Source organism: Lontra canadensis, unplaced genomic scaffold (genome assembly GCF_010015895.1).
Source record: "Lontra canadensis isolate GAN:19392208 unplaced genomic scaffold, GSC_riverotter_1.0 scaffold38, whole genome shotgun sequence".
Taxonomy (NCBI): Eukaryota; Metazoa; Chordata; class Mammalia; order Carnivora; family Mustelidae; genus Lontra; species Lontra canadensis.
In genome coordinates this window covers 898,511-922,044 of record NW_022631032.1, presented here as the reverse complement: position 1 = coordinate 922,044, position 23,534 = coordinate 898,511, and the positions used below count along the sequence as shown (strand labels likewise).

At 36.8% G+C, this 23,534-nt stretch overlaps 1 protein-coding gene across 5 annotated transcripts in view; it reads left to right on the top strand.

Moving 5' to 3' along the window:
• ATP13A3 (ATPase 13A3) overlaps nt 1-23,534 on the top strand; it is an 88,868-nt gene that overhangs the window by 55,874 nt on the left and 9,460 nt on the right. For all 5 annotated transcript variants that reach the window (XM_032869276.1, XM_032869279.1, XM_032869275.1 and 2 more), the window contains 15 exons: nt 168-284; nt 1,098-1,115; nt 1,209-1,362; nt 1,459-1,579; nt 6,446-6,570; nt 8,159-8,334; nt 9,524-9,646; nt 9,730-9,809; nt 10,396-10,438; nt 10,521-10,630; nt 10,927-11,023; nt 11,865-11,937; nt 13,653-13,830; nt 15,255-15,442; nt 20,494-20,582. In XM_032869276.1, the coding sequence (XP_032725167.1) occupies nt 168-284; nt 1,098-1,115; nt 1,209-1,362; nt 1,459-1,579; nt 6,446-6,570; nt 8,159-8,334; nt 9,524-9,646; nt 9,730-9,809; nt 10,396-10,438; nt 10,521-10,630; nt 10,927-11,023; nt 11,865-11,937; nt 13,653-13,830; nt 15,255-15,442; nt 20,494-20,582 (1,692 nt within the window). The remainder of the gene's footprint in view (nt 1-167; nt 285-1,097; nt 1,116-1,208; nt 1,363-1,458; nt 1,580-6,445; nt 6,571-8,158; nt 8,335-9,523; nt 9,647-9,729; nt 9,810-10,395; nt 10,439-10,520; nt 10,631-10,926; nt 11,024-11,864; nt 11,938-13,652; nt 13,831-15,254; nt 15,443-20,493; nt 20,583-23,534) is intronic.

Here is a 23,534-nt window from a genome sequence, read left to right as displayed (position 1 = left end):
CTCTGCTCAGCAGGGAGCCTGCTTCCCCCTCTCTCTGCCTGCTTCTCCGCCTACTTGTGATCTCCCTCTCTCTGTCATGTAAATAAAAATAAAATAAAATAAAATCTTTAAAGTAGAACCAGTGAATTGAATTTTATGAAGTAATGTGTTGGATATTTTCCTTTCAGATTCTAGAAGAAGCAACTGAAGAGGAAACAGCACTTCATAATCGAATTATGCCCACTGTGGTTCGTCCAGCGAAACAGCTGCTTCCTGAATCCACACCTGCAGGAAACCAAGAAATGGTGTGAAATCACGTTAAGTTGGATAATAAACTGTTGATGCTCATGTTTAATCCTCATTTTGAAATGTTGCTAGAAGATGAAATCACATGTCCTTTATTTGACTTATGCAGATAAGAGTATTTTAACTGCATTTATCCAAAGCTACACACCTGATGTGTTTCAAGCACTATTTGTGTAAAACATTAAGATTTAATTCTCTTTACCATTACTTTTCCTTCCTGTTTATTGAGCAACTTAGTGTCTTGTGATTTAGATACATGGTGATTTATCTTTTTAAATTGCAACTGTAGGGGCGCCTGGATAGCTCAGTTGGTTAAGCAACTGCCTTCGGCTCAGGTCATGGTTCCGGAGTCCTGGGATCAAGTTCCGCATCGGGCTCCCAACTCCATGGGGAGTCTGCTTCTTCTGACCTTCTCTGCTCTTATGCTCTCTCTCTCTCAAATAAATAAATAAAATCTTTAAAAAAAAGAAGAGAAAAAATAAATTGCAACTGTATTCTTAGGATTCAGTAAAAGATATGTGAAAGGTGAATTTTAGGTGAATTTTAAATTATGTTCCCCCTTAGTTTCTTTTAGTACTTAATATGTTAATATTTTAGGATAGCAAAATTATTTGAAAATACTGAAGGATGTATTTTTATTAAATGAGACATAGTAGAGAAGCAGTCTTGAAAACTGAGTTTGAAATAATCAAAGTTCCTTTGCTATTTTTTAAGTAATATTTTGTGGATGTATCAAGTTTTCGTTTTTTTTTTTTTTTAACTTGAGTATGTTAATGAACCTAAATGGTATTTTCTTTTCGCTTTATTTTTAGGAGCTGTTTGAACTTCCAGTAAGTAAAGAATGTTTACTTGTTACTTAAGTATACTTGCTTTAATTCTGAAAAAATAGTAAATGCTTTATGCATCTTTTTGAAATTACACAGGCTATTTATGAGATAGGAATTGTTCGCCAGTTCCCGTTTTCTTCCGCTTTGCAACGTATGAGTGTGGTTGCAAGGGTGCTGGGGGATAAGAAGATGGATGCCTACATGAAAGGAGCACCTGAGGTCATTGCCAGTCTTTGTAAACCTGAAACAGGTAAGGAAGCAACTAGGCTTTGAGTGAAATTCTGGTATTTGGGTGAGCTTGTATTTGCAGTTTTAACAATAACATTTATTTTTTTCTTTTTAAAAGTTCCTGTTGATTTTGAAAAAGTTTTAGAGGATTACACTAAACAGGGTTTCCGTGTGATTGCTCTTGCGCACAGAAAATTAGAGTCAAAACTCACATGGCATAAAGTACAGAATATCAGCAGGTAAGGTTGATGAATGGTTTTTCTACAGTTTATCCAATAATGTTCGTTTATATGCGTCTCATATGGCAATTTGTATGTTGTATTTATTAAATATTTGTCGAATGTATGCAGCTGCACCTAATGTAGTGTTTTGTTTTAGGTGATTGAGATACAAGTACAGCTCTTCAGAACTCTTACCAGTTTGTTTGTTAAATATCTAGTGCCTGCTATGTGTCAGGCATGTTTTAGGAATACAGTTTTAAAATATAAGCATAATTCTCTTGTATTTTGTTCTTCCCAAAGAATCTACTTGGTTTCGCCCAGTGGTTGGAACCAAGTATTATTTTGGTCAGAGTTTCATGAGTCACAATAACAATTATACCAGTACTCTTTCCCAACTCCCAAAGGTCGAGTGACATTGCCATCATCACATTTACTTTTCTCTAGTCTTAATCTCTCCAATTTGTGTTCCACAGTGCCTCCAGAGCTTTTTAACATTCAGTTCTAATACCAGTCTTCTACCTGGAATTCTAGTAAATGGCCTCCCATCATCTTCTAGAAGAGTTCACCATCAGGAATATGCATCAGGAAAGAAACAAAATATGTAACACTTAATTTGAAAAAGGGAAAGTGATAGAAGCAGATAAAAAATCAGAAAAAGACATACAAAGGTGCCTGGGTGGCTCAGTCAGTAAAGTGTCTGCCTTTGACTTAAGTCATGATCCCAGGACCCCTCGTAAGGCTCACTGCTCAGTAGGGAGTCTGCTTTTCCTTCTCCCTCTGCTCCTTCCCCCTGCTCGTGCTCCCTTGCTTGCTCTCAAATAAATAAATAAATAAAATCTTAAAAAAAAAAAGAAAGAAAGAAAAAGGCATACAAATGGCCAATGAACAAATGGAAATTGTAGTACATTATTTTGTTCTTTGGGGAACTACAAAATAAAACCACAGTGAGACATCACTTCTCTCCTGAGGTTCGTGAAATTAAAAAGATTGATAATATCAAGTGTTAGTGAAGGCTTGAGAAAATTTAAATGAACATGTGTAGTACCTGTCAAAATTTAAATTGCTTCTACAGTTTGATCCCGCAAGTGCGGTTCTAGGAATCCATCTTAAAGAGCTATTTCTATGTGTGTTATGCACAAGTTACGCACAGGTTCAGGGGTTTTTTTCTTAATATTTTAAAAATTTTTTATAAACATGTATTATTAGCCCCAGGGGTACAGGTCTGTGAATTGCCAGGTTTAAACACGTCACAGCACTCACCATAGCACATACCCTCCCCAATGTCCATAACCCCACCACCCTCTTTCGACCCCCCTCCCCCACCAGGTTCAGGTTTAAATAGTGTCAGTAGCACAACAATAGGGCAGTGGCTAAATTACAGACTATTAACACTTCTTTTAATTACACCTTTTCCCACTATGCAAAAGTAGAGTGTTCCTGTGAAGCTGTTCATAAGCCGGAATAGCTTAAAGTGAGGAAACCGTTATCATTAATTTATGTGGAAAAATTCTGAGTTTTTCCAGACCCCAAAAATAATCTCTCTTAAGCTCTCATAACTTGGGACACATCTTGCTAATGCAGGCACAATAAATCAAGATAGAGCAAGATGCTCACAGGCACAGTTCAGACCTATGTGGCTTGATGCTGAGGTGCTGACTGTAATACCCAGGGAAGGAGCTTGGGAGGGCCACTCCCAGCTGCTTGGGCGTGCACTGCTTCTGAATTGGCTTGCGGCAAAATAAATGCTGAATGCTGTTTTTGCCTTTCCCCCTTTTTTCTTGAAAGTGAAAAGTCTTCAGAATTCTTTGGGTTTTTGAAAACAAGTACTGATGTAGGTCTTTCATAAAACTGGCCTAATGCAAGCTTTTGAAAAGCAGATGATTCCTAAGCCTGAAGAGTTAGGGCAGTGTTTATAGTAGAATCTTGGTTTTCTGAATGAGAACTAAAGGAGTGGAGCAGATAGCCTCATAGCTAAGAGGAAAAGCTATGTTAGGAATTCTGCCTGTTCACACGGAATGTTTGGGGGATGTGGTTTAAGCATGAACATTTCAAAAAAAAAAGAAAAGCAGTAGCCAGCTGACGGGACTGATCGATAAGCGTGGTTGAGAGGTGCAGTAAAATACTGTGTTCTAATTCCTGTGAAGGACACATGAGGCTCTTCTTTCTCTACAGCTCCACCTTTTGCCATTTTTTCCCCTTAAAGACTAACTACTGATTTGTCTGTAGTTCTTGAGCCTGTCCTAATCAGACATCGTTCCATGCCCTTGAATAAGCTATTCCTTCTGCCCAGAATATCCTATTCCTGTCAACTTTTCCCTCTTTCTCTACTGCTTTCTCTCTTTCTCTCCTTCTTTGGCATCTATAAACCAAGGCCTTCTCCGTCTTTCCATTCTGTCTTACCGGGGCAGGTTTTGGCATTTCTCTTACTGCTTGAACCTTTACATCTTGAGTTGAATATTGTATTGTTCATTCATGAGAGGACAAAATTTCCATGACCTGTGTCATTTTATTGTTAGGAAAAAGTCAGGAAACCAGTAGTAGCCAGAAACTAGCTGGTCATGGGAAAATGGCTATAGTGCTTGGACCCCAATGTTTCACATTGGTACAGCTTTGTTCCTTGAAGTGCATTTTCAGACTTAAAGGCTCATTTCTCCTATCACCACCAGCAGTGTCATTTTATATTGTTTCTTAACTGTTCTTTAATACCTTTACCACCCATAGTTATAAATTATATTTCAAAGATTGTTTAGGGTTTAGAGCTTTGTACTTAAAGTGCCTTTATTGAATTTTGTGTCAAAAAACCACTTCTTACTGGAAGTCTGAAATTTTGGTTCCTAACCTCAAGTCTTCTTTCTCCATCGTGGGGCAGGGTGGGGGGGATATTTCTGGGGCACCTGGGTGGCTCAGTTGGTTGAGTGTCCAACTCGTGATCTCAGTTGAGGTCTTGATGTCTGGGTCGTGAGTTCAAGCCTTGCATTGGGCTCCTTACCGGGTGTGGAGTCTACTTTAAAAAAAAAAAAAAGAAGAAATAATTCTGTGATAGAATTTTAGTAGCTTGAGGTTCCCCCCCGCCCAAAGATTTTATTTTTATTTATTTGACAGAGAGAGAGAGGTCATAAGTAGGCAGAGAGAGCAGGGGAAGCAGGCTCCCCACTGAGAAGAGAGCATGATGTGGGGCTCGATCCCAGGACCCTGAGATCATGACCTGAGCCGAAGGGAGAGGCTTAACCCACTGAGCCACCCAGGCGCCTCAGTAACTTGAGATTTCTTAAGAATGCAGCCATCTTCATGATGATGCTGAAGCACATGTTATTTTTGCATGCACATCTTTTTAAAAGGTTTTATTTATTTATTTATTTGAGAGGGAGGGAGGAGGGGCAGACTGGGGAGAATCTCAAGCAGATTCTGTACCAAGTGTGGGACTTGATCTCATAGCCTCAGATATGACTTGAGCCAAAGCAGAGTTGGATGTTCAACCAACTGAGCTGATCGAGCGCCCCTGCATATATCTCTTTGCCAGCATGTCTGTTTTTCCACAAAAGCCCCTTGGGGGTAGGGATCATACCTTTTCATCTTTGACCTTCCAGGGAATAGTAGTGCTACTTGGTGCAGAGTGGGTACTTAACTTTTGAAGGAATAGCATCTTGATAGCTATTGAATATTAATATATTTTTTTTAAGATTTTATTTATTTATTTGACAGAGAGAGATCACAAGTAGACGGAGAGGCAGGCAGAGAGAGAGAGAGAGAGAGAGAGAGAGAGGGAGGGAAGGAAGCAGACTCCCTGCCGAGCAGAGAGCCCGATGCGGGACTTGACCCCAAGACCCCGAGATCATGACCTGAGCCGAAGGCAGCGGCTTAACCCACTGAGCCACCCAGGCGCCCTGAATATTAATATTTTTTAAAGGAAATTTTCTTTAAAGATTCTATTTATGTATTTGACAGAGAGAGCAAGTGAGCCCAAGTAGGAGGAGCAGCAGGCAGAGGGAGGGGGAGAAGCAGGCTTCTTTCTGAATGGAGGCCCTGAAGCAGGGCTCGATCCCAGGACTCTGGAATCATGACCTGAGCCGAAGACAGATGTTTAATGTTTGAGCTACCCAGTTGCCCTGAATATTAATAAATACTGTAAGAGCCCCATCTCTGGGGCTCATTGTCAGACTGCTAAATAATTTTTATATCACACTGTCAGGATCAAGAATTTGATCAAGAGTCTAGGGGCATCTGGGTGGCTCAGTTGGTTAAGTGTCTGCCTTAGGCTCAGGTCATGATCCTGGAGTCCCAGGATCGAGCCCCATATTGGGCTCCCCGCTTAGTGAAGAGTCTGCTTCTCCTTCTGACCCTCCCCCTTCTTGTGCTCTCTCACTCTTTCTCTCTCAAATAAATAAAACCTTAAAAAAAGAATTTGATCACTTCTAAAATCATCAAAGGCTTGATAATAATGAATGCAGTATAACTGTGTTGAATGTGCTTATGGCCAAGTTTTTTCCTTTTCTCTTAACATTTATGTTAGGCTGTGTTATATTTGGGGTCCAGTAAAGCATAGATTTACTTATGCTCATTCATTTTGTGGGTAGAATACAAGATGAACATTTTTCAGTACTTCAGGTGTTCAGTGTCTTAAAAAATAACATTTTCACATTATCCTTATTTCTCACATTTCAAAGGGTAATGTTTTATTTCAAAATATGCCTCTTGGGAATTATTTTTCCAGATACGAATTTTTTGAGATATTAAGCTCGATTACACATATATATGGCTTATTCAGCATATAAAATGTTTTAATTTGTAATTTATGGGAATTTTAATTTGCTTTATTAATAGAAAGAGAAAAGTATCTGTTCTCTGGACTAAACCATTTTGTGTTAAAATTTCTTTTTTCTGCAGAGATGTCATTGAAAACAACATGGATTTTATGGGATTAATTGTAATGCAGAACAAATTAAAGCAAGAAACCCCTGCAGTACTTGAAGATTTGCATAAAGCCAACATTCGCACTGTCATGGTCACAGGTTAGACTTTATAAAAGGACACAGGAAAAATTGAATGTGACTCTTAAGAGTTCAGGTTATAGGATATTGTGGAATGATTAGTTATACAAGCATATAGTGGCTCCATCCTACTTTGCCCCATTTCAACTCAGAGTGTTTTTTAAAGGTATAAGATAACTTTGCAGAACTCTCCTGAGGCCTAGCAAATTCTTTTTATAGAAGTAGTAAAACAGTGAAGGGCATATGGTAAAAATTTAGATTTTGCTCTTTTTTGTTATCCCTCTAATCATATATTTTTTATAGCAGTTATTTTATTTTGTGTAAGCTGTTTGTAGATTTGTTTTCTGTACTAGAGCATAAGATTCTAGAGAGTTAAGAGAATGTTTTGTTCGTTTTGGGGTCTTGTGCAGTTTTTAGAATCATGCCAGATGCAAGGAAAATGACTAATAGATATTTGTTAGAATTACACTTCTATGTGTAAGAGTATGTTTATTTTCATTGCCTGAATGTGTACTAGTGAAAATAGCCATTGTTTGATTGGTTTTTGATTTCTGACGACTATATCCAAATGATTCTCTGGTGGTACTATCTTGTTGATATTAGATAATTCCCATTCCTTAGTTGTGTGAAATTGTGGCAACTCTTAAGTATTTTTTTCTTAAGAAATAATAAGAATTAAGATAATCATTCTATGTCTCGTTTATGTGTTCACTTAAGACTTATGTGGAAAAAGCAATTGACGTTTTTTTGTTTCAGATTCTGAGATCCATCTAATAGCAAACTTACCACTGTGTAGCTCAAGTAGAAATTTATTAGCATCCCAGCAATTCCTTGGTTCTAAGGATTGCTCCTTCAAAGCACTTTCCATCTCTGTCTCTTTCCTCTCTTTCCCTGCCATGACTGACTGTGACCTTTGTCCCACTGGGGGTCTGTCTGGTCACAAGAGGCCACCGTTGGAAATTGTGTGTGGGAATTGGGGGAAGAAATCCTGTTGCCCTTCAGTTTTGGCAGCAGTGGGCTTTGCAGACCTTTGCCCGCCTCTCACATATGTGTGGATATTTTCTTGATCCTGTCCTTACAGGGAGGGCTTCTTTTCATTTCTCTCCTCCTGACTGAGAGGATGTCTGTCTTCTCTTCCTATCTTGTGAAGATTGTATTCTTGTTTACCTGGCTCATCGTTGTGCTTTTGGAACCCGTTCCTTTTTTCCTGTGATACTAGGTATTCTTGTACAGACCCAGTGACTCCTCTAAGTTATTCCAACAGATACTTTTTGAGCACCTGCTCTGTGCATGTGCAGCACGGCGCTAGGTGTCGCTAGGTACTACTAGTGCCTGACCGAAAGAGATCACAGTGTATCTGGCTCTAAAAATTGTAATTGTAAGAATGGTATGACTGTTCAGCATATGTGTGCTTGAATTATTTGAGGCTTCCTTTGTAAAGTATGTTTTGATTTTTGTTGTCTTTAAGATTCAAGAGTAATACTGTACATTATCATCATTTTGCCAAGCACAGTCATGGGGTAGTAGGTATTCTTGATAAATATTCATTGTTGAGTACGTTTATGTTTCCATTTTAATTGTAATGCATTTTCAATATTTTGAAAATTAGGTGACAATATGTTGACTGCTGTTTCTGTGGCCAGAGACTGTGGAATGATACTACCTCAGGATAAAGTTATTATTGCTGAAGCATTACCTCCGAAGGATGGGAAAGTTGCCAAGATAAACTGGCATTATGCAGACACCCTAACACAGTGCAGTAATTCATCAGCAATTGACTCAGAGGTAATGTCAAGAAGAATTTTCCCTTTTGAAGCTTGCTTGTTTGAATTTAGTCTGAAAAAATAAAAGGTGATGGATTAAAACACAACAGAAAAGAAATGAAAACAGACACCTGGGCCACATCCTCAGAGATTGACTTATTAGGGCTGGATGAGACCTAGCTACCTCAAATTGTGATGTTTAGCCCGAACTTGAGAAGCACCATTTTAAAGAATGAAAATTCCAGATATTTATCCTATCTTAACCATTTAAGAAGATTTATTTGAGAGAGGAGAGAGAGTGTGTTAGAATGGGGCAGGGGGCAGAGGGAGAAAATCCCCAAACAGACTCCCTGCTGAGCTAGAAACCCAACACAGGGCTTGATCCCACCACCCGTGAGATCACGACCTGAGCCGAAACCAAGAGTGGCCACTTCACAGACTGAGCTGCCTAGGCAGCTGTTTTAAAAGTAATGATAAATGATGCAAGTGGTCTATAGTATTTAGTCCATGCATTCTTTCAAACCGAAGCTGATTTTTAGCCTTTGTTGGTTGGGTGGTTGTTTTTTAAATAACCACTATAGGTAGATTACCTTAAAACTGAATTTCCTTTTACTTTTAATAAACATTAAACTTTCATTGTTTTATGTAAATTATCAAATAAAAGAATTTCATTTTAGATCAAATATATATGTGATTTTTTTTTTTAAATAAAGATTTTATTTATTTGACATGGAGAGAGTACAAGCAGGGGGAAGAGCAGGTAGAGGCAGAGGGAGAAGCAGCCTCCCTTGTGGAGCAGGGAACCCCGATGCTGGGCTTGATTCCAGGACTCTTGGGATTATGAGCTGAGCCAAAGGCATATGCTTAACCAACTAGGCCATCCAGGCACCCCTAGATCAAATGTATGTATGTATGTATGTATGTATTTATTTATTTAAAAAATTTTAAAAATTTATTTATTTATTTATTTGACAGAGAGAGATCACAAGTAGGCAGAGAAGCAGGCAGAGAGAAGGGAGAAGCAGGCCCCCTGCTGAGCAGAGAGCCCGATGAGGGGCTCAATCCCAGGACCCTGAGATCATGACCTGAGCTGAAGGCAGAGGCTTAACCCACTGAGCCACCCAGGCACCCCATAGATCAAATATATTTAAAATAGGATTTTATTACTTGGTCTGGCTGCCTAAATATTGTTTTAAATGTCTCATACACAGGCTATTCCAATTAAACTGGTCCATGATAGCTTAGAGGATCTTCAGGTGACTCGTTACCATTTTGCAATGAATGGAAAATCATTTTCAGTAATATTAGAACATTTCCAAGACCTTGCTCCTAAGGTTAGTGATGTGGGTTTATGTATGTGTGTGCTCACACGAATAAACTGTGAACAATATTTTGAAGAAATTTATATTTTTTCCAGTTGATGTTGCATGGCACTGTGTTTGCTCGTATGGCACCTGATCAGAAGACACAATTAATAGAAGCATTGCAAAATGTAGAGTAAGTATTGTTTTTCTTTTTCTTAATTTTTATGGATTTTAATGTCATTTTCAAAACCAGAAAAGTAACTAATATTTCATGTATATAGTATTGTCACCTATCAGATAGGTGACAGCTCTGAACTGCCTGTTTAAAAGAGGTTCATGTGCTAATTTATTTAGCTAAAGTACAATATCTACAATTCCTTTTCCAGGTAATATCTGTAAGATAGAGTTCATTTACTCAGCTTGTAGAAGTGACTTCATAGTTTGTGTAAATAATTAAGTTTTAGTGTAAAAGTAGGTTACTAAAGACTGTACAGACCCAAGACCTTTGCTCTAAAGATAAGGAAATTGAGATGCCAGATGATAAACTGATTTGCCCAGCTTGTGACAGAAATGGGACAATAACCCAGGTCATTTGACTTGCAAGCTGATGCCAGTTGCAAAAGCAACATGCCTGTAGTCCTTGTGATAAAAAGATTCTTTAGTTCCAGTGGGGAGGTCTCGGTCTATTAGCTCTTCATAATAACATTGGAGGAATCTTAAGTTAAATGTTGTTTGTTTTAAAAAGGTAATCAAAATCTTAATGTGATTTTTGTTTCTAGTTACTTTGTTGGGATGTGCGGTGATGGTGCAAATGATTGTGGTGTAAGTATGGTTTTTGTGATTTATAGTTCTTTCTTTAGTCTAAGTCACATTTATAAAACTTAACCTCTTTTCTTCTTCATAGGCTTTGAAGCGGGCACATGGAGGCATTTCGTTATCAGAGCTCGAGGCTTCAGTGGCATCTCCCTTTACCTCCAAAACTCCTAGTATTTCCTGTGTGCCAAACCTTATCAGGTAGCACAGATTCAGCATTATCTCTTTGTGATGTGCTCTGTTAACGTAGAAAAAAATCATCATAGAAATTAATACGAATTTGTTGTGATGATGTGTTAGTATATTCGATCTCTAACTTCATTAGCAGTAGGTTGCTACTCTTCATCTCTTTCAGGTTCTGCTTTAGTTTTGATCTTTTGGTAGAAAAGTGCTTTGTCATAGCTGTTGAATGTTGATGTTCATCAGTCAGGATATTACTGTGATTTGGAAGAGGAGTTCAGATGCTTTTATTGACATGCCAACATTTGTTTTCCCAGGGAAGGCCGTGCTGCTTTAATGACTTCTTTCTGTGTGTTTAAATTTATGGCTTTGTACAGCATTATACAGTACTTCAGTGTTACTCTGCTATATTCCGTGAGTACTGACCTTGCTTACAGAGATGGTGCTTTTGTTAAGGCATTTAAACCAAAAAAAATGGAGTATGTATGCATCCACTAATTAGGGAACTTACATAACTAGCATCTATAAATTTTCCTTTAGTTTATTATATTTTGAGTAGCAGATTGAAAATCTCATTAATCTGGAATAGCATTTTCTTTAAGGCTGGCAGTTGTGGCTAAAGCTTTGTGAGTAAAAGATGATTGTATTCTTTTTTTTTTTTTTTTTGCCTTTAGCACAGATTGGGCATCTTTCTGAGAGCTCTTCAAAATGTTAAGCTGTGACGTATTTCACATTTGTAGTTAACTCTGCTAAACATTTACAGAAAAAGGCCAGAGTGAGAAAGATGTTTCAGTAGTAGTTTGTAGGACTTTATGCATTTGGAGAAAACTATAAATGGTGATGTCCATAGGTACTCCATCAGATTTTATAACTGAAGTGATCTCACTTTAGAATTTTCTCAAAACAAACAGTAGTGACATCCCAGAGAGTTTTTGTGAAGTTATCCCTTTCTACCATTTGTAGAAAGGATCAGGAGGGATAGTGTTAGATGGATATTAGGAAGCTTTGAGATACTAATTTCCAAGGGTGTTGAATATAATAAGAGCTTGTATTTTCTTTAAAAGATTTTACTATCAGAGGCAAATGTATTTTAATTTTTAAGCAGTCCAAATATTTAAAGTTGTTATTGATGGCGGGGGCTGGGGCGCGGGTAGAGTGGGGGAACTAAAATCAAAGAAGAAAAATCTAAAGCTGGGGAAAGTGGTATAAAAATAGTTTCTGAAAACTAATTATGCTTTTAAAATTACTCTTGCAGATCTTAAGTAACCTAGGAGACTTCCAGTTTCTTTTCATTGATCTGGCAATCATTTTGGTAGTGGTATTTACAAGTGAGTAATTTGCTTTAGTATTGATTTAAAAGCATATGAAATTCTGATTAACTCCTTAAACTTTGGTAAATTTGTATCAATAATTATAACATAGGGCATACTTCTTCTCTATAAATTCTTCTTCTTTTTTTTTTTTTTTTTTTTTTTACTACTAGTTGTTTTTATTTGCCCTAGTTGTTTTACTCTTCTTTCTCCATCTTTTTCTTCCACTGAGCAGAGTGCCTAGTGTAGGGTTCCATCCCAGGACCCTGGGATCATGACCTGAGCTGAAGGCAGGTGCCTAACCAACTGAGACACCCAGGCATCCCATTTAAATCTTTTTAAATCCAGAATATTACATCAGCCTTTCTTGGGGGACATCTTGGTTTTGACATTTATGAAAGAAGAGAAACCAGTTAAATGGATTTGTCTGGTCTGAAGTAGTCTCATTAGACTCAGGCTGTGAATTCTTGGGAGGAGTATGGCGGAAGTGATGCCATGTCCCTAAGTAGACCATATGAGGAGACAGAAGATAGTGGTTTATTTTCGTCTTTGTGTTTATGTCAGAATAAATAATGATGTAATGGGATATGACCTGTTTAATCAAATAAAAATTCACAAGTCCATATTAGAAATAAGTAAGTAGGGAGAGAAGAGAAAGCTCTTCCTTAGAGTAAAATGCAAACTGATAACTATAGAAGGAATGATGGACTTCAACCATGGAAATACACTGATCTGATTGACCTTTTAGGCCAGATGCTTCTTTTCTGTGCATTAGAGGATGCTTACGCGCATCTCTGGTCTCTACCTGCTGCTAGATGCCAGTAACATTCCCCTGGTTTTGACAACAACGAATATCTCCAGACATTAACAGATATTCTCTACAGGGCACAATCATGTTGGTTGAGAACCAGTGAGTTAGACAATCTTTAGGGAATACTAAAACTGTCGAGTCAAAGTTTAATGAAGAACAGGATTTTTCTGGGGCGCCTGGGTGGCTCAGTGGGTTGAGTCTCTGCCTTCAGCTCAGGTCATGATCCCAGTGTCCTGGGATCGAGCCCCACATCGGGCTCTCTGCTCAGCGGGGAGCCTGCTTCCTCCTCTCTCTCTGCCTGCCTCTGCCTACTTGTGATCTCTGTAAAAAAAAAAAAAAAAAAAAAGAACAGGATTTTTCTATATCTTTTTATAAATTAATTACAAAAAGAAAAGCAGAAATGTTACAGTAGAGAAACTTGGTGGACATTACCTTAGTAAGTTATCAAAGCCTTTTTTGGTTACTGTTCATATAGCTTTCAACCTTTGTTAATGTCTTCTTTTTGTGTGTGTGTTAATGTCTTAAGAGGAAGCAAATATGTCTTTTTACTATAGCTTTTCAATTAAATATTCAGAAATAAATTCTTAAACATACAGTTAACATATAAACTTAGTTAACATATAAGCATGGTAATGTTATAGTTTATATGTTTATGTTTAATATTCTTTTTACTTGTACTAGTATTTCTCTGAAATTCAGTAGGCTAATGTAAAAGTACTTGGTGAGGTACTTTAGAAAAAGCCTAAATTGTTTACTTTTACAGATAACTTAAATATGTATGACATTTGGCTTGGATTTTGGACATTTTTCATATTAAAGATTTGTTAGACAAAAATGAATTTAAGTTCCTAAATGAATCTGATTATGTATTATATAACAACTATAGAGATAAAAACTTCTCCCCTTTTCCTCCTCATTATAGTGAGTTTAAATCCTGCCTGGAAGGAACTAGTGGCGCAAAGACCACCCTCAGGTCTTATATCTGGGGCCCTTCTCTTCTCCGTTTTGTCTCAGATCATCATCTGCATTGGATTTCAATCTTTGGGGTTTTTTTGGGTCAAGCAGCAACCTTGGTATGAAGTATGGCAGCCACAGTCAGAGTAAGTTGGTCAATCCATTAAAAAAATCTGTGGAATGTATGTAACATATATGCATAGTAGAAATAAGTTTTAGAATTTATATAAATTTTGCAGGCAGCTTGATTAAACAATTAAATTATTTGGCCTATATTTGACTTTATATCATTGTAACTCCTTTTTATTTTTAGAAGGATGGTCAGGCAGGTTCTTCATAATCATTACCAAGAAGGGGATATCAGACCAGTTTCTTAATTAGCTACTGAGATTATCTGTAAAATGAGAGCATTGAAATTAATCAGTGTTCTCTTCTCTAAACCCAGAATGTTTGTGCATCTAACTTTTCTACCCCAGACCTAGGAAGTGACATTTTAAAATCTGAAAAAACTGGTAAAAAAAAAAACAAAAAAACACCAAGTGTTTCTCTTATTTATGGGTAGAGTGTTCTATCAGTCACAGATTATAACATTAGTTTAATTAATTAAATGTATAAGCTGGGGTGCCTGGGTGTCTCAGTCAGTTAAGCATCTGATTCTTGATCTTAGCTTAGGTCTTGATATCGGGGTTGCAAAAAACAAAACAACATGTAAGCTATACCCTGAAGTAATTTTGTAGAATTACATTTTTAGATACAAACATTATAGCTTGCTTGTTGAAGGGACTAAAAGTTGTCTTTAAAAGTTTTGGGAAACTGAAAAATTTAACATTAATGTTTGCCTGTATGTACATATAAACACTGCAATGCAAAGGAATAGATGGAATTGTTCTGGAGAAGCTTTCCAGAATTCATTTGTAGCAAATTAACATTTTGTTACTACTTGCCTGTGCTTATGTAACTAATGTTTCATTAATGGGTGTGATACATGTTTGACAGTCCTGCCCACTGGAAGTAAAGCTGAGAGAGCACCACAGCCACAGAATACTGACAGTGCTCAGTGCTTTGTTGGACATCCACACGAGTTATCTACTCCCCACAGAAACCCTGTGATAGTGAGGTGATACCCACCCTTACAGGCCAGGAAATGGGGGCTTAAAAATTTAATAATTCTTGGTTAAACTAAAAAGTGACAGAGCTAAGGTCAAACTTAAGGTCTGTGAACCTTTACCATGTTAAAATGACTCCCAAAATTTAGTTATGTTTCTTTTTTTAAAATTTTGATTTCAGTATAGTCAATGTACAGTGTGATATTAGTTTCATTTCCAAGTTTAAAAAGTAAGAGGGACTTGTTAAATATGATTGGAATTAACTGATTGGAATATGACTAAGGAGAAGAGACCCTTAACACTCTGTTGCCTGTTCTATATATTTTACCTTGATATTGTTGGATCTTTTCCTATAAAAACCTTATTTCTGTTAATGGGAGTGATTTAAGATAGTTAAGGTAAAGTTGGTTGCTTTTGGGAAATGAGTATGGTATTTAGTAATGTAAAAATGTTTTGTGTTCTAGTGCTTGTAATACAACGAGAAGCCTATATTGGAATTCTTCACATTTGTACAATGAAAGCAATGTTGATACACATAATATTCAAAATTATGAAAATACCACAGTATTTTTTATCTCCAGTTTTCAGTACCTCATAGTGGCAATTGCCTTTTCAAAAGGAAAACCCTTCAGGCAGCCTTGCTACAAGAATTGTAAGTTTGGCGTTTGTGATTTTTATCCTGCTTTCTTTCTTTAAAAATAATATAAGAAGAGTAGAGTTGAAATTGTTCTTTCAGAGTGAAATGGGTCTTCACATAAAATGAACCTAGTGATTTAGATGTTTACTGTCTTGTTTTGTTCTCATGGTAGCTGCCACTCTAAAGTTGAAAATTAAAGCCACCAGTTCTAAACAGTCCTGGTTTTCACATACTGTTGCTTCTGGCTCCAGCTTTTATTTTTACACCCCATTGCAGACAGAGTTAGAATTAGAAACAGGAACAGAGGTTCTTCAGTTGGAACAGTGGGTATTATACTTTGCTTCTGGGTGGTCTGCACAGTGCCAGCTGTCTTTGTCATCATTCTTGATACTGGCACAGACATTATTCACCTGGAATTCTTCATCGGTGTCACCTTTGCATCCACTGCTGAAAGGGTCAGTAAAATGGAGTCTTGTGCCTATGTCGACTCATCTAACTATGGCAGTAGGAGATAGCTTCTCTATTGATCAAAACTAGGGTTTATGGGAAAAAATCAGTTACTGTATATAAAGTGCTAATTTTTTAAAAAAATTAAGAATATACTATTAACATGTAGGACAACTTAATTTTTTTCATAAAGAACTTTAGATTTTTGCAGTATTTTAGAATAAATAGTAGTCATTCTTTTGCTGTAGTTAGAAAGAAATGCCGGTGTTCTGGTTGGCAGACTGTCAGGTCCCATAGGTGTAAGTAACATCTGCTAGCATCTCTTATCTCATGAGGGTTTGCAAAGCATTTTCCCATATGTCTTATTTATTCTTCTACAGTATGTGGTTTGTGGGTCACATTTTATTAGTTTCTGTTTTGGACAGGTTAAGACTGTTCACCTAGCAGTAATACTGAAATCTGTTTTTACTTTTTACTTTTTTAAAAAAAAAAACTGATACTGGGCACCTGGGTGGTGCAGTTGGTTGAGCCTCCAACTGACTCTTGGCTTCAGCTTGGGTCGTGATTGCAGGGTCATGGGATTGAGCCCCACATCAGTCTGCGTGGAGTTCGGAGTCTGCGTAGGATTCTCTCTTTTCCTCTTCCTCTGCCCCTGCCCCCTCCAAATAAGTAGATCTTGAAAAAACAAAACAAAACAAAAATCCATTATCTAAAAAGCAGAATCTGTATTACTGAGAGCCATATTGGAAGCATGTTTTGGGACAAAAAGCCTTCCATAGAAGGTCAATCACTTCTAAGCTAAAAAGCTAAAGTCAGCTTTAGTTGAAGTGAACTTAGTTAAAATTGACATACATGTTTTGTTTTTAGTTCTATATTTTTATATTTCAAGGAAGTATTTAGCATGCCCAAGTGTAGCTCAAACATCTATCAGAGAATAATGCTTTCTTTATATAAGAAAACTGGTGTTCAGACTGTTTGATAAGTAAGATGGCGATGTCAGTGAAGTTAATTTTAGAGATCTAAGTAAATCCACCCTATCCATGCTTCTCCAGTTTAAAAAAAAAAGATTATTAATTGCCTGTTTTTAAAATGTATCTTTTGTATCATTTGAAAAACTTAAAAAAAAAATTAAAGGCTTTGTATTCTCATTTAATTTTGTATGAAGATATTTTGTATTTGCAGTTAGTTTCAAATTGACTTGAATAAGTAGTAAACTCAGTTGTTGATCACTGGACTATTTTTTTAAAACATAGTATTAAAAATTATGTTTAGCAAAAATACAGCCACAAAACCTTTGTCCTAAATATAAATAGCTTGTGTGTGTTTGTTGGTGGATAAACAGAAGTGCATGCTATCTTAAAACATGCCTCCTAAAAAATAAAATAGAAACACTAAAGACAACGTAAACGTATTTTGCTAATTTTCACATCTTGTTTCTGTCTCTCATTGGAGCCCCTTAATCTTGGAGTTACTGATGAATAAAGAGAGTGATAGAAATAAAGTCTAACTTTATAAAGTAATGTGTAAAGTATAAATAAGACTGGGAATGAATGGGGAGAGGTTAGGGCTTTGCTAGAGCTGACATTAGTTTTTCATTTTCTCCTTTAGAATTGACAGCCGTTCTTTGTTAGGACTTGCTGGTTGCTGTTCTTTATATCTAAGCAGTGAAATGTATTAAACCTATTTTGAGATTATTGTTTTTAAAAATTAAATCTCAGTCTCAGGCATTTCAGGGATTCTCGTCAGAATGTTTTTGTTCTCTCCTACTGGTTGGATTCTGAATCAAACTGAATTTCAGTCTGCGGTGACCCATTTTCAGCTTTAGCTTAGCCCAGTTCTATTTTCTCCTTTAACCATGCTGTCATTTCAAGGACCATGATGATACGGACTTAATTCTTACATTGTCATTTAACTAGATGTGATCTCTTGGAATTTGGCTTTGGTTTTTGCTACAGTTTCTTACTTGCCTCTGGTAACTTTTTGCTTGTGACACCGAAATCCTTTCTCAGTCTGTGCAGTTGTTACTGCTGAACTGCCAGTGCCTCCTATTCAGGGTCTATGCATGTTTTTCCTGTTCCTCTGCCATGTCTGAATTGGGTGGAGCAGATATCTAGAAGCCCTGCAGGATAAGGTGGCCTTTCAAAGACTTGAAACTTGTGGTTATAGATTAGAATACTCTAGTTCATATTTTTGAGGACGGAACAGCAAGAGGAGTATATATCAAAATCATGAACGAGTATTGTAGGTTTATTTATTCTGTGTAAGGTTTTATTTTTGAGTCATATACTAAGGGGAACGAACGCAAAGGAAATCCTTTATGGTGCCTGATTTTGATGCCATATTCCATCAAAACCATCTGGTATCATTAACATGTCTGTGATGCCATAAGTTGGGACATATTTAATAATAATAACTTGAATTTACAAATGCTTTGCATTTTAAGGACCAAGTCTGCTCTTCTCTATGGTGTCCTCATCATATCCCCATCTTATTAGTTCAAATACCTTGACTCCTAAGGATTTGTTCATGTTCACACGCTTTGTGGTAGAATCTGAATTTGTAACGTACACAACATTCTTCACTGATCTCCAGTCACCACCAACACAGGATTTGTTTTGATTGCTGTGTTCTCGTGAAGAGTATTACTTGTACTTCAGTAGCAGTGCCAGGACTGTCTAGGAGCAGAGAGCACAGTCTACTAGAAGATGAAAACCTGATTTTCCCATTCTTGGTTTCTCTGTTGATCTTTTCATTTCAGTGGTTATATACATCTGTCAGCCATGCATTGTCGCTGTCAGATTCCTTTGAATAGCGTGCCTCTTTTTCTCCCCTGGCTAAACAAAGGAGAGGTTTAATTACTTATTTTCTGCTTCACATGGAAATCTTGGTGGGTTTTTGGAGTTGTAATCAGAGGGAGTGGCTCTAGGAGAAAGACAGGAAAATTTGAGAAATACTGTTGAGGTGGATGTGAGAAGTTTGTGAGCCTGAGTAAAAAAATGTTTTCTGGCAATATATCAGGAACTAGATTACAAATCTATTTTGCTTATAGCCGTAAAAATGCAGTAAGATTTGGAAAATACCCAATATGGGCTATTACTATTTTGAAATAACTTGTTCTGTCTCCGTGTCTCTCTAATTGTATTCTCTAGCATTTGTATTCTGACCATTTCTTGTCCTTTTTCTGATTTTGTTTTATGTGTGTTTCTGTACTACCAACTAGCACTTTCTAAACACTTTAACTGTCCATAATAACTATTTGAATTAACTTACATATTGCTTTGGTTGCTACATTCATTGAACAGAATATTATATTTCCCATTTACAGTTTAGTAATACGTTTTTAAAAAATAAAAATCGAAGGGAAAAAAAAGTTTTTACAAATCTAACATGTGTTCCAAATTCTTTATTCTCTTGGTCAGTGACTCAAAATAAAAGTTTCCCCCCTTTGGCATGAATGTTAATAGAACTTCCAGCCTAAGTTGTTACAACAATAAATATGTATATTAATGTATATATACAAAATAATATAATACACTGTTATTTCTGTGGGACAGTAAATATTGGCCTGTGGTTTTGAACTGACATACTAACGGTTTTTTTTATTTATAAATGACTCCTACATTTAAAAATAGTATGAGATCCTTTTACAGTCCATAAAATAGGATATTAACTTCTTTACCCAATCTGAAGGCTCTATGATAAAATTTTGGTTTTACATGGTTTTACTAAATTACAATAACATTTAAGTTTCAAGATGACCTGAAATAAGAACTTGTAAATAAATATCCAAGCCAAAGAAAAAAAGGGAAAATGTTGGGGAATATCAGTATAATGGGGAAATTTCTGATCATTAAGGCTCATTATATAAGAGTATGCTTATATAAGTACAGATGAATGTGTGTATGTACACAGTTAACAGAATGGCCATGAGCAGGGAGTTTTATTTTTGAGTTAGGAAAGTAATGCAAAATACTTAATGCAGAGTAATGCAAAGTTAGGAAAGTAATGCAAACTGCTTGATTGAACTTAACATTCCCAGGTACTGCAGCAAGCGGTGAGCCCACATTTAAAATAGTAAATCAGCTCAGATTCTGGATTTTAGCTAACATTTTCTTTGGAAATATTTTTACAGAGGAGGTCGTTGAGAAAGTAGGATTCATTTAACAGAAATATGGTCAAATTAGAATGCCTTTATTTAGGATTATAGCTTACCCAGTACTGGGAATAAATATTGTTCAGTACTTTCATAGTCAATAGTAATTAGTGCATACATGTTTTAAATGATAATCTCATTTTGCTCTACATAGTCTAGTCTCCTGTCTTCGAATTATATATGGGCTTGATTATCTTACAGAGTAAGATGTCTATGGGAAAAAGAGAAATAAATGTCCATAAAGGTCTGTCTCTTACTTTTATAAATGCTGTATCACATAAGTGAAATCTTTGAGCCTAAATAATGTACTGTACTCTAGAAAATAACATAAAACAGACTTTATATACTTCACCAACCTAAATAGATATATTCAAAACCAAATTTAAGATTGCCAGTATGCCAGTTGTATTATATGCATTTTTATTTTAAGGAACTTCTAATTTAATTGTTTTACTTTCTTTTTCAGATTTTTTTGTTGTGTCTGTGATGATTTTGTATGTTTTCATATTACTCATCATGTTGCATCCAGTTGCCTCTATTGACCAGGTTCTTCAGGTAAGGGTTCAGCACATCAGTCACTACTGGTTGTCTGAGGGTGATAATAAGTAGGATAGCAGCAGTAAGGCAGGAATAGAAAATGACGCGTTAGTATTACATGATACTTACACAGCCAAATGGGACTTTTGGAGGTTTGCTAGGACTTATGATCTACCCCCTCCTTTGCTCTCTTATTACTGGGGACAGAGATTGTTTTCCCCATAATCTTTTCCTTCTGAATTTTCTAAGATGCAGTTACATTAACCCATATGTACCCTGAAAAGAATAAAGAACATAATTGAAACAACAGCTTTGAGTCTAGCTGATATTTTAAGTTTCTTTCCTGTTTCTTCAGTCTTTGCTTCTGGTTCCCTTTTCTTGTCTACAAACAAATGTTCCTTGGTCTTTAAAAATAAAAAACTTGGACTCTGTTCCTTGATCTGTCCCTTCTCAACCTACTTTATGAATAATCTGTACCTACTGCCTTTTCACTGTTCACTGAGTTCCATCTTTTCATTAAAAGTGAACTCCACTGAGTTCATCGTTTCATTAAAAACTTCATGATGAAATACTTGTTCTGTATATTAAATTGTTAAGCACAAGAGTAATAAAAATAACATCCACGAGTTCATTATCCAACCGAAATCGGTAACATTACCAACACCAGTAAGGCACTATAGCATACCCTTCTCCAAACACCCTGAGGGAACCACTCTTCTCATTTTTTCTCTCATTGTACACTTACCATACTGTATGAAACTGGAGAGATAGTTTTGCTTGCTTTTGACCTGTATGACAGTGATGTCTTACTGTTTGTATTTTTCTGGAATTGCTTTTTCCATTAGCATTATTTTTAAGATGTGTCCATGTTGGTACGTTTCATTTTCACTACTCTGTAGTACGGCATTACAGGAGTATACTTGCAGTCTTTCCCGTGCTCATAGTTGGTTTGTCTCCGGTACAAGCAGCTGTGTTACTGAACTTCGAAGAGGATGACAGTTTATAGTCTGAACCAGCAGTGTGTATATGAGCAAAAGAAGAAAACAGAAGAAAATCCATTTTGTTTCTCTTCTGCCGCATGTGTTTTCAGCTTCACATTATTTCTTGAAAGAGTGCAGCATTGGACTCACCTCTCACACACTCATCAAATAGTTTGGCTTCTACCCCTGCCAGTCTAATGAAATTGCCCTGGTCAAGGGCATTAACAGCTTTCTTCTTAAATCCAGTGGACTTGTCCTTTTAGTTTTTTTCCAGCCTTACTTGACCACTTGTCAGTTTTTGACAAGTTAGCCAGGCAGTCATTCTCAAGACTGTAATTTTATGATGCTGTACTCCCTTCTGATTTTTTTCTACCCCTAGGACTCCTTATTCTTACTCTCCATGGTGGTTCCAGACTCCTCCTATTCCTTAAATGTTAATGTTTCACACAGTCCCATTGTTCTTCTTCGTGTTACTCTGTATATTTGGATGAGCTCATCTGTAGTGCTGGCTTCCCCCTCAGTATCTTCTGTATTGGCCTAGCTCTCACAACTGAGCTTTAAAATTGAATATCCACTGACATACTGAATATTATACGCATGATTCACCTGTCAGTTCTCTCATTCAGCATCTTGATAACTAAGCTTATCATCATGTTCTCCCTCAACCCTGCTTTTGTCTTTTTTGGTACCACTGTTTATCCAAGTTGGAAGTGTGTGTATATGTGTCCTTCTCTTCTTTGCATCGTCAGTCAGTTGCTAGATTCTCTGTTTTCTTACTCTCAGTCTATTTTAGCTTTGCTCCATCCCATTTGCCACCTAAAGGGAAGCTGTTGTTTCCTCACAATACTTTTAACACGAAATGTGTTAATTCTCTGACTCTGGACACCAACCGGGTATCTTACAATTCAGTTCTGATACAGACTATCCGGAATTAGCACAGACCCTACAAGTTAAGGGCTTTGTCCCACAAGAGTGCTCCCCAACTTCAGATACCAGTTGAAAGTCTCACATCATCCAACCCCTGTACTTCTGACTAATTAGCTATAAATCAGGATTCCTAGAACTTCCTTCTCAGATTTGATAATTTGCTGTAAAACTCAGGTTAACACTTACTGTTTATTGGTTTATAATAAAGGTACAGATATATGACTAGATGAAGAAGCAGATAGGCCAAAGTCTGGAAGGGTCTCGAGCATAAGAGCTTCTGTCCCTGTGAAGTTGGAATGTACTACCCTCCCAGCACATGGATGTGTTGACCAAAGCAGAAGCTCTCTAAACCCTGAAGTTTAGGGATTTTTTTTTTAAAGGAGGCTTCATCATGTCATGGTCAATTATTAACTCAATCTCCAGCCCCTCTCCCTTCCGAGGAGGATGGGGCTGAAAGTTCCAAGACTGATCAGGGCTTAGTCTTTCTGATGACCAGGCCCCATCCTGGAGTTATCCAGGAGCCCACCAAGAGTAGCCTAATTAGAATAAAAAACATGATCCCCAGGAAATTCCAGGGCATTTAGAAGCTCAGGATAAGACATTCCTATTGGCACAAGACCAAATATATATATATTATTTTGTGCCCCCATCACTAGTTTTGACTTCCATCATCTTGTCTTGATCACTATAGGAGTCTCCACCCCTGAAATCTTTTCTTGCTGGAGTCATAGGTGTTTTTCTATAACATATTAGATCGTATTACTTCTCCGCACCTAGCCCAGTCTTCTGGGTACTCAGTAAATATTTGTTGGCTAAAAGGTGAACACATGAATGGGATTTTTTTGTTTTATTTTTTAGATCTTAGGAATTAACCAGATTTTGAAGTGAAAACTTAGACTGTATTTGTTAAATTGATTTTTACAGTTCTTTCTGTAACAGTATATAGAGTTTTGAGTGATACTTCATCATTCGGTCAGTATCTGCTTCATTGTTTAAACACAGGATTTTAGTTTAAAAATAGGGAATTGTTAGAAATTCATAAACTAGTAGAAAGCATGGGCTT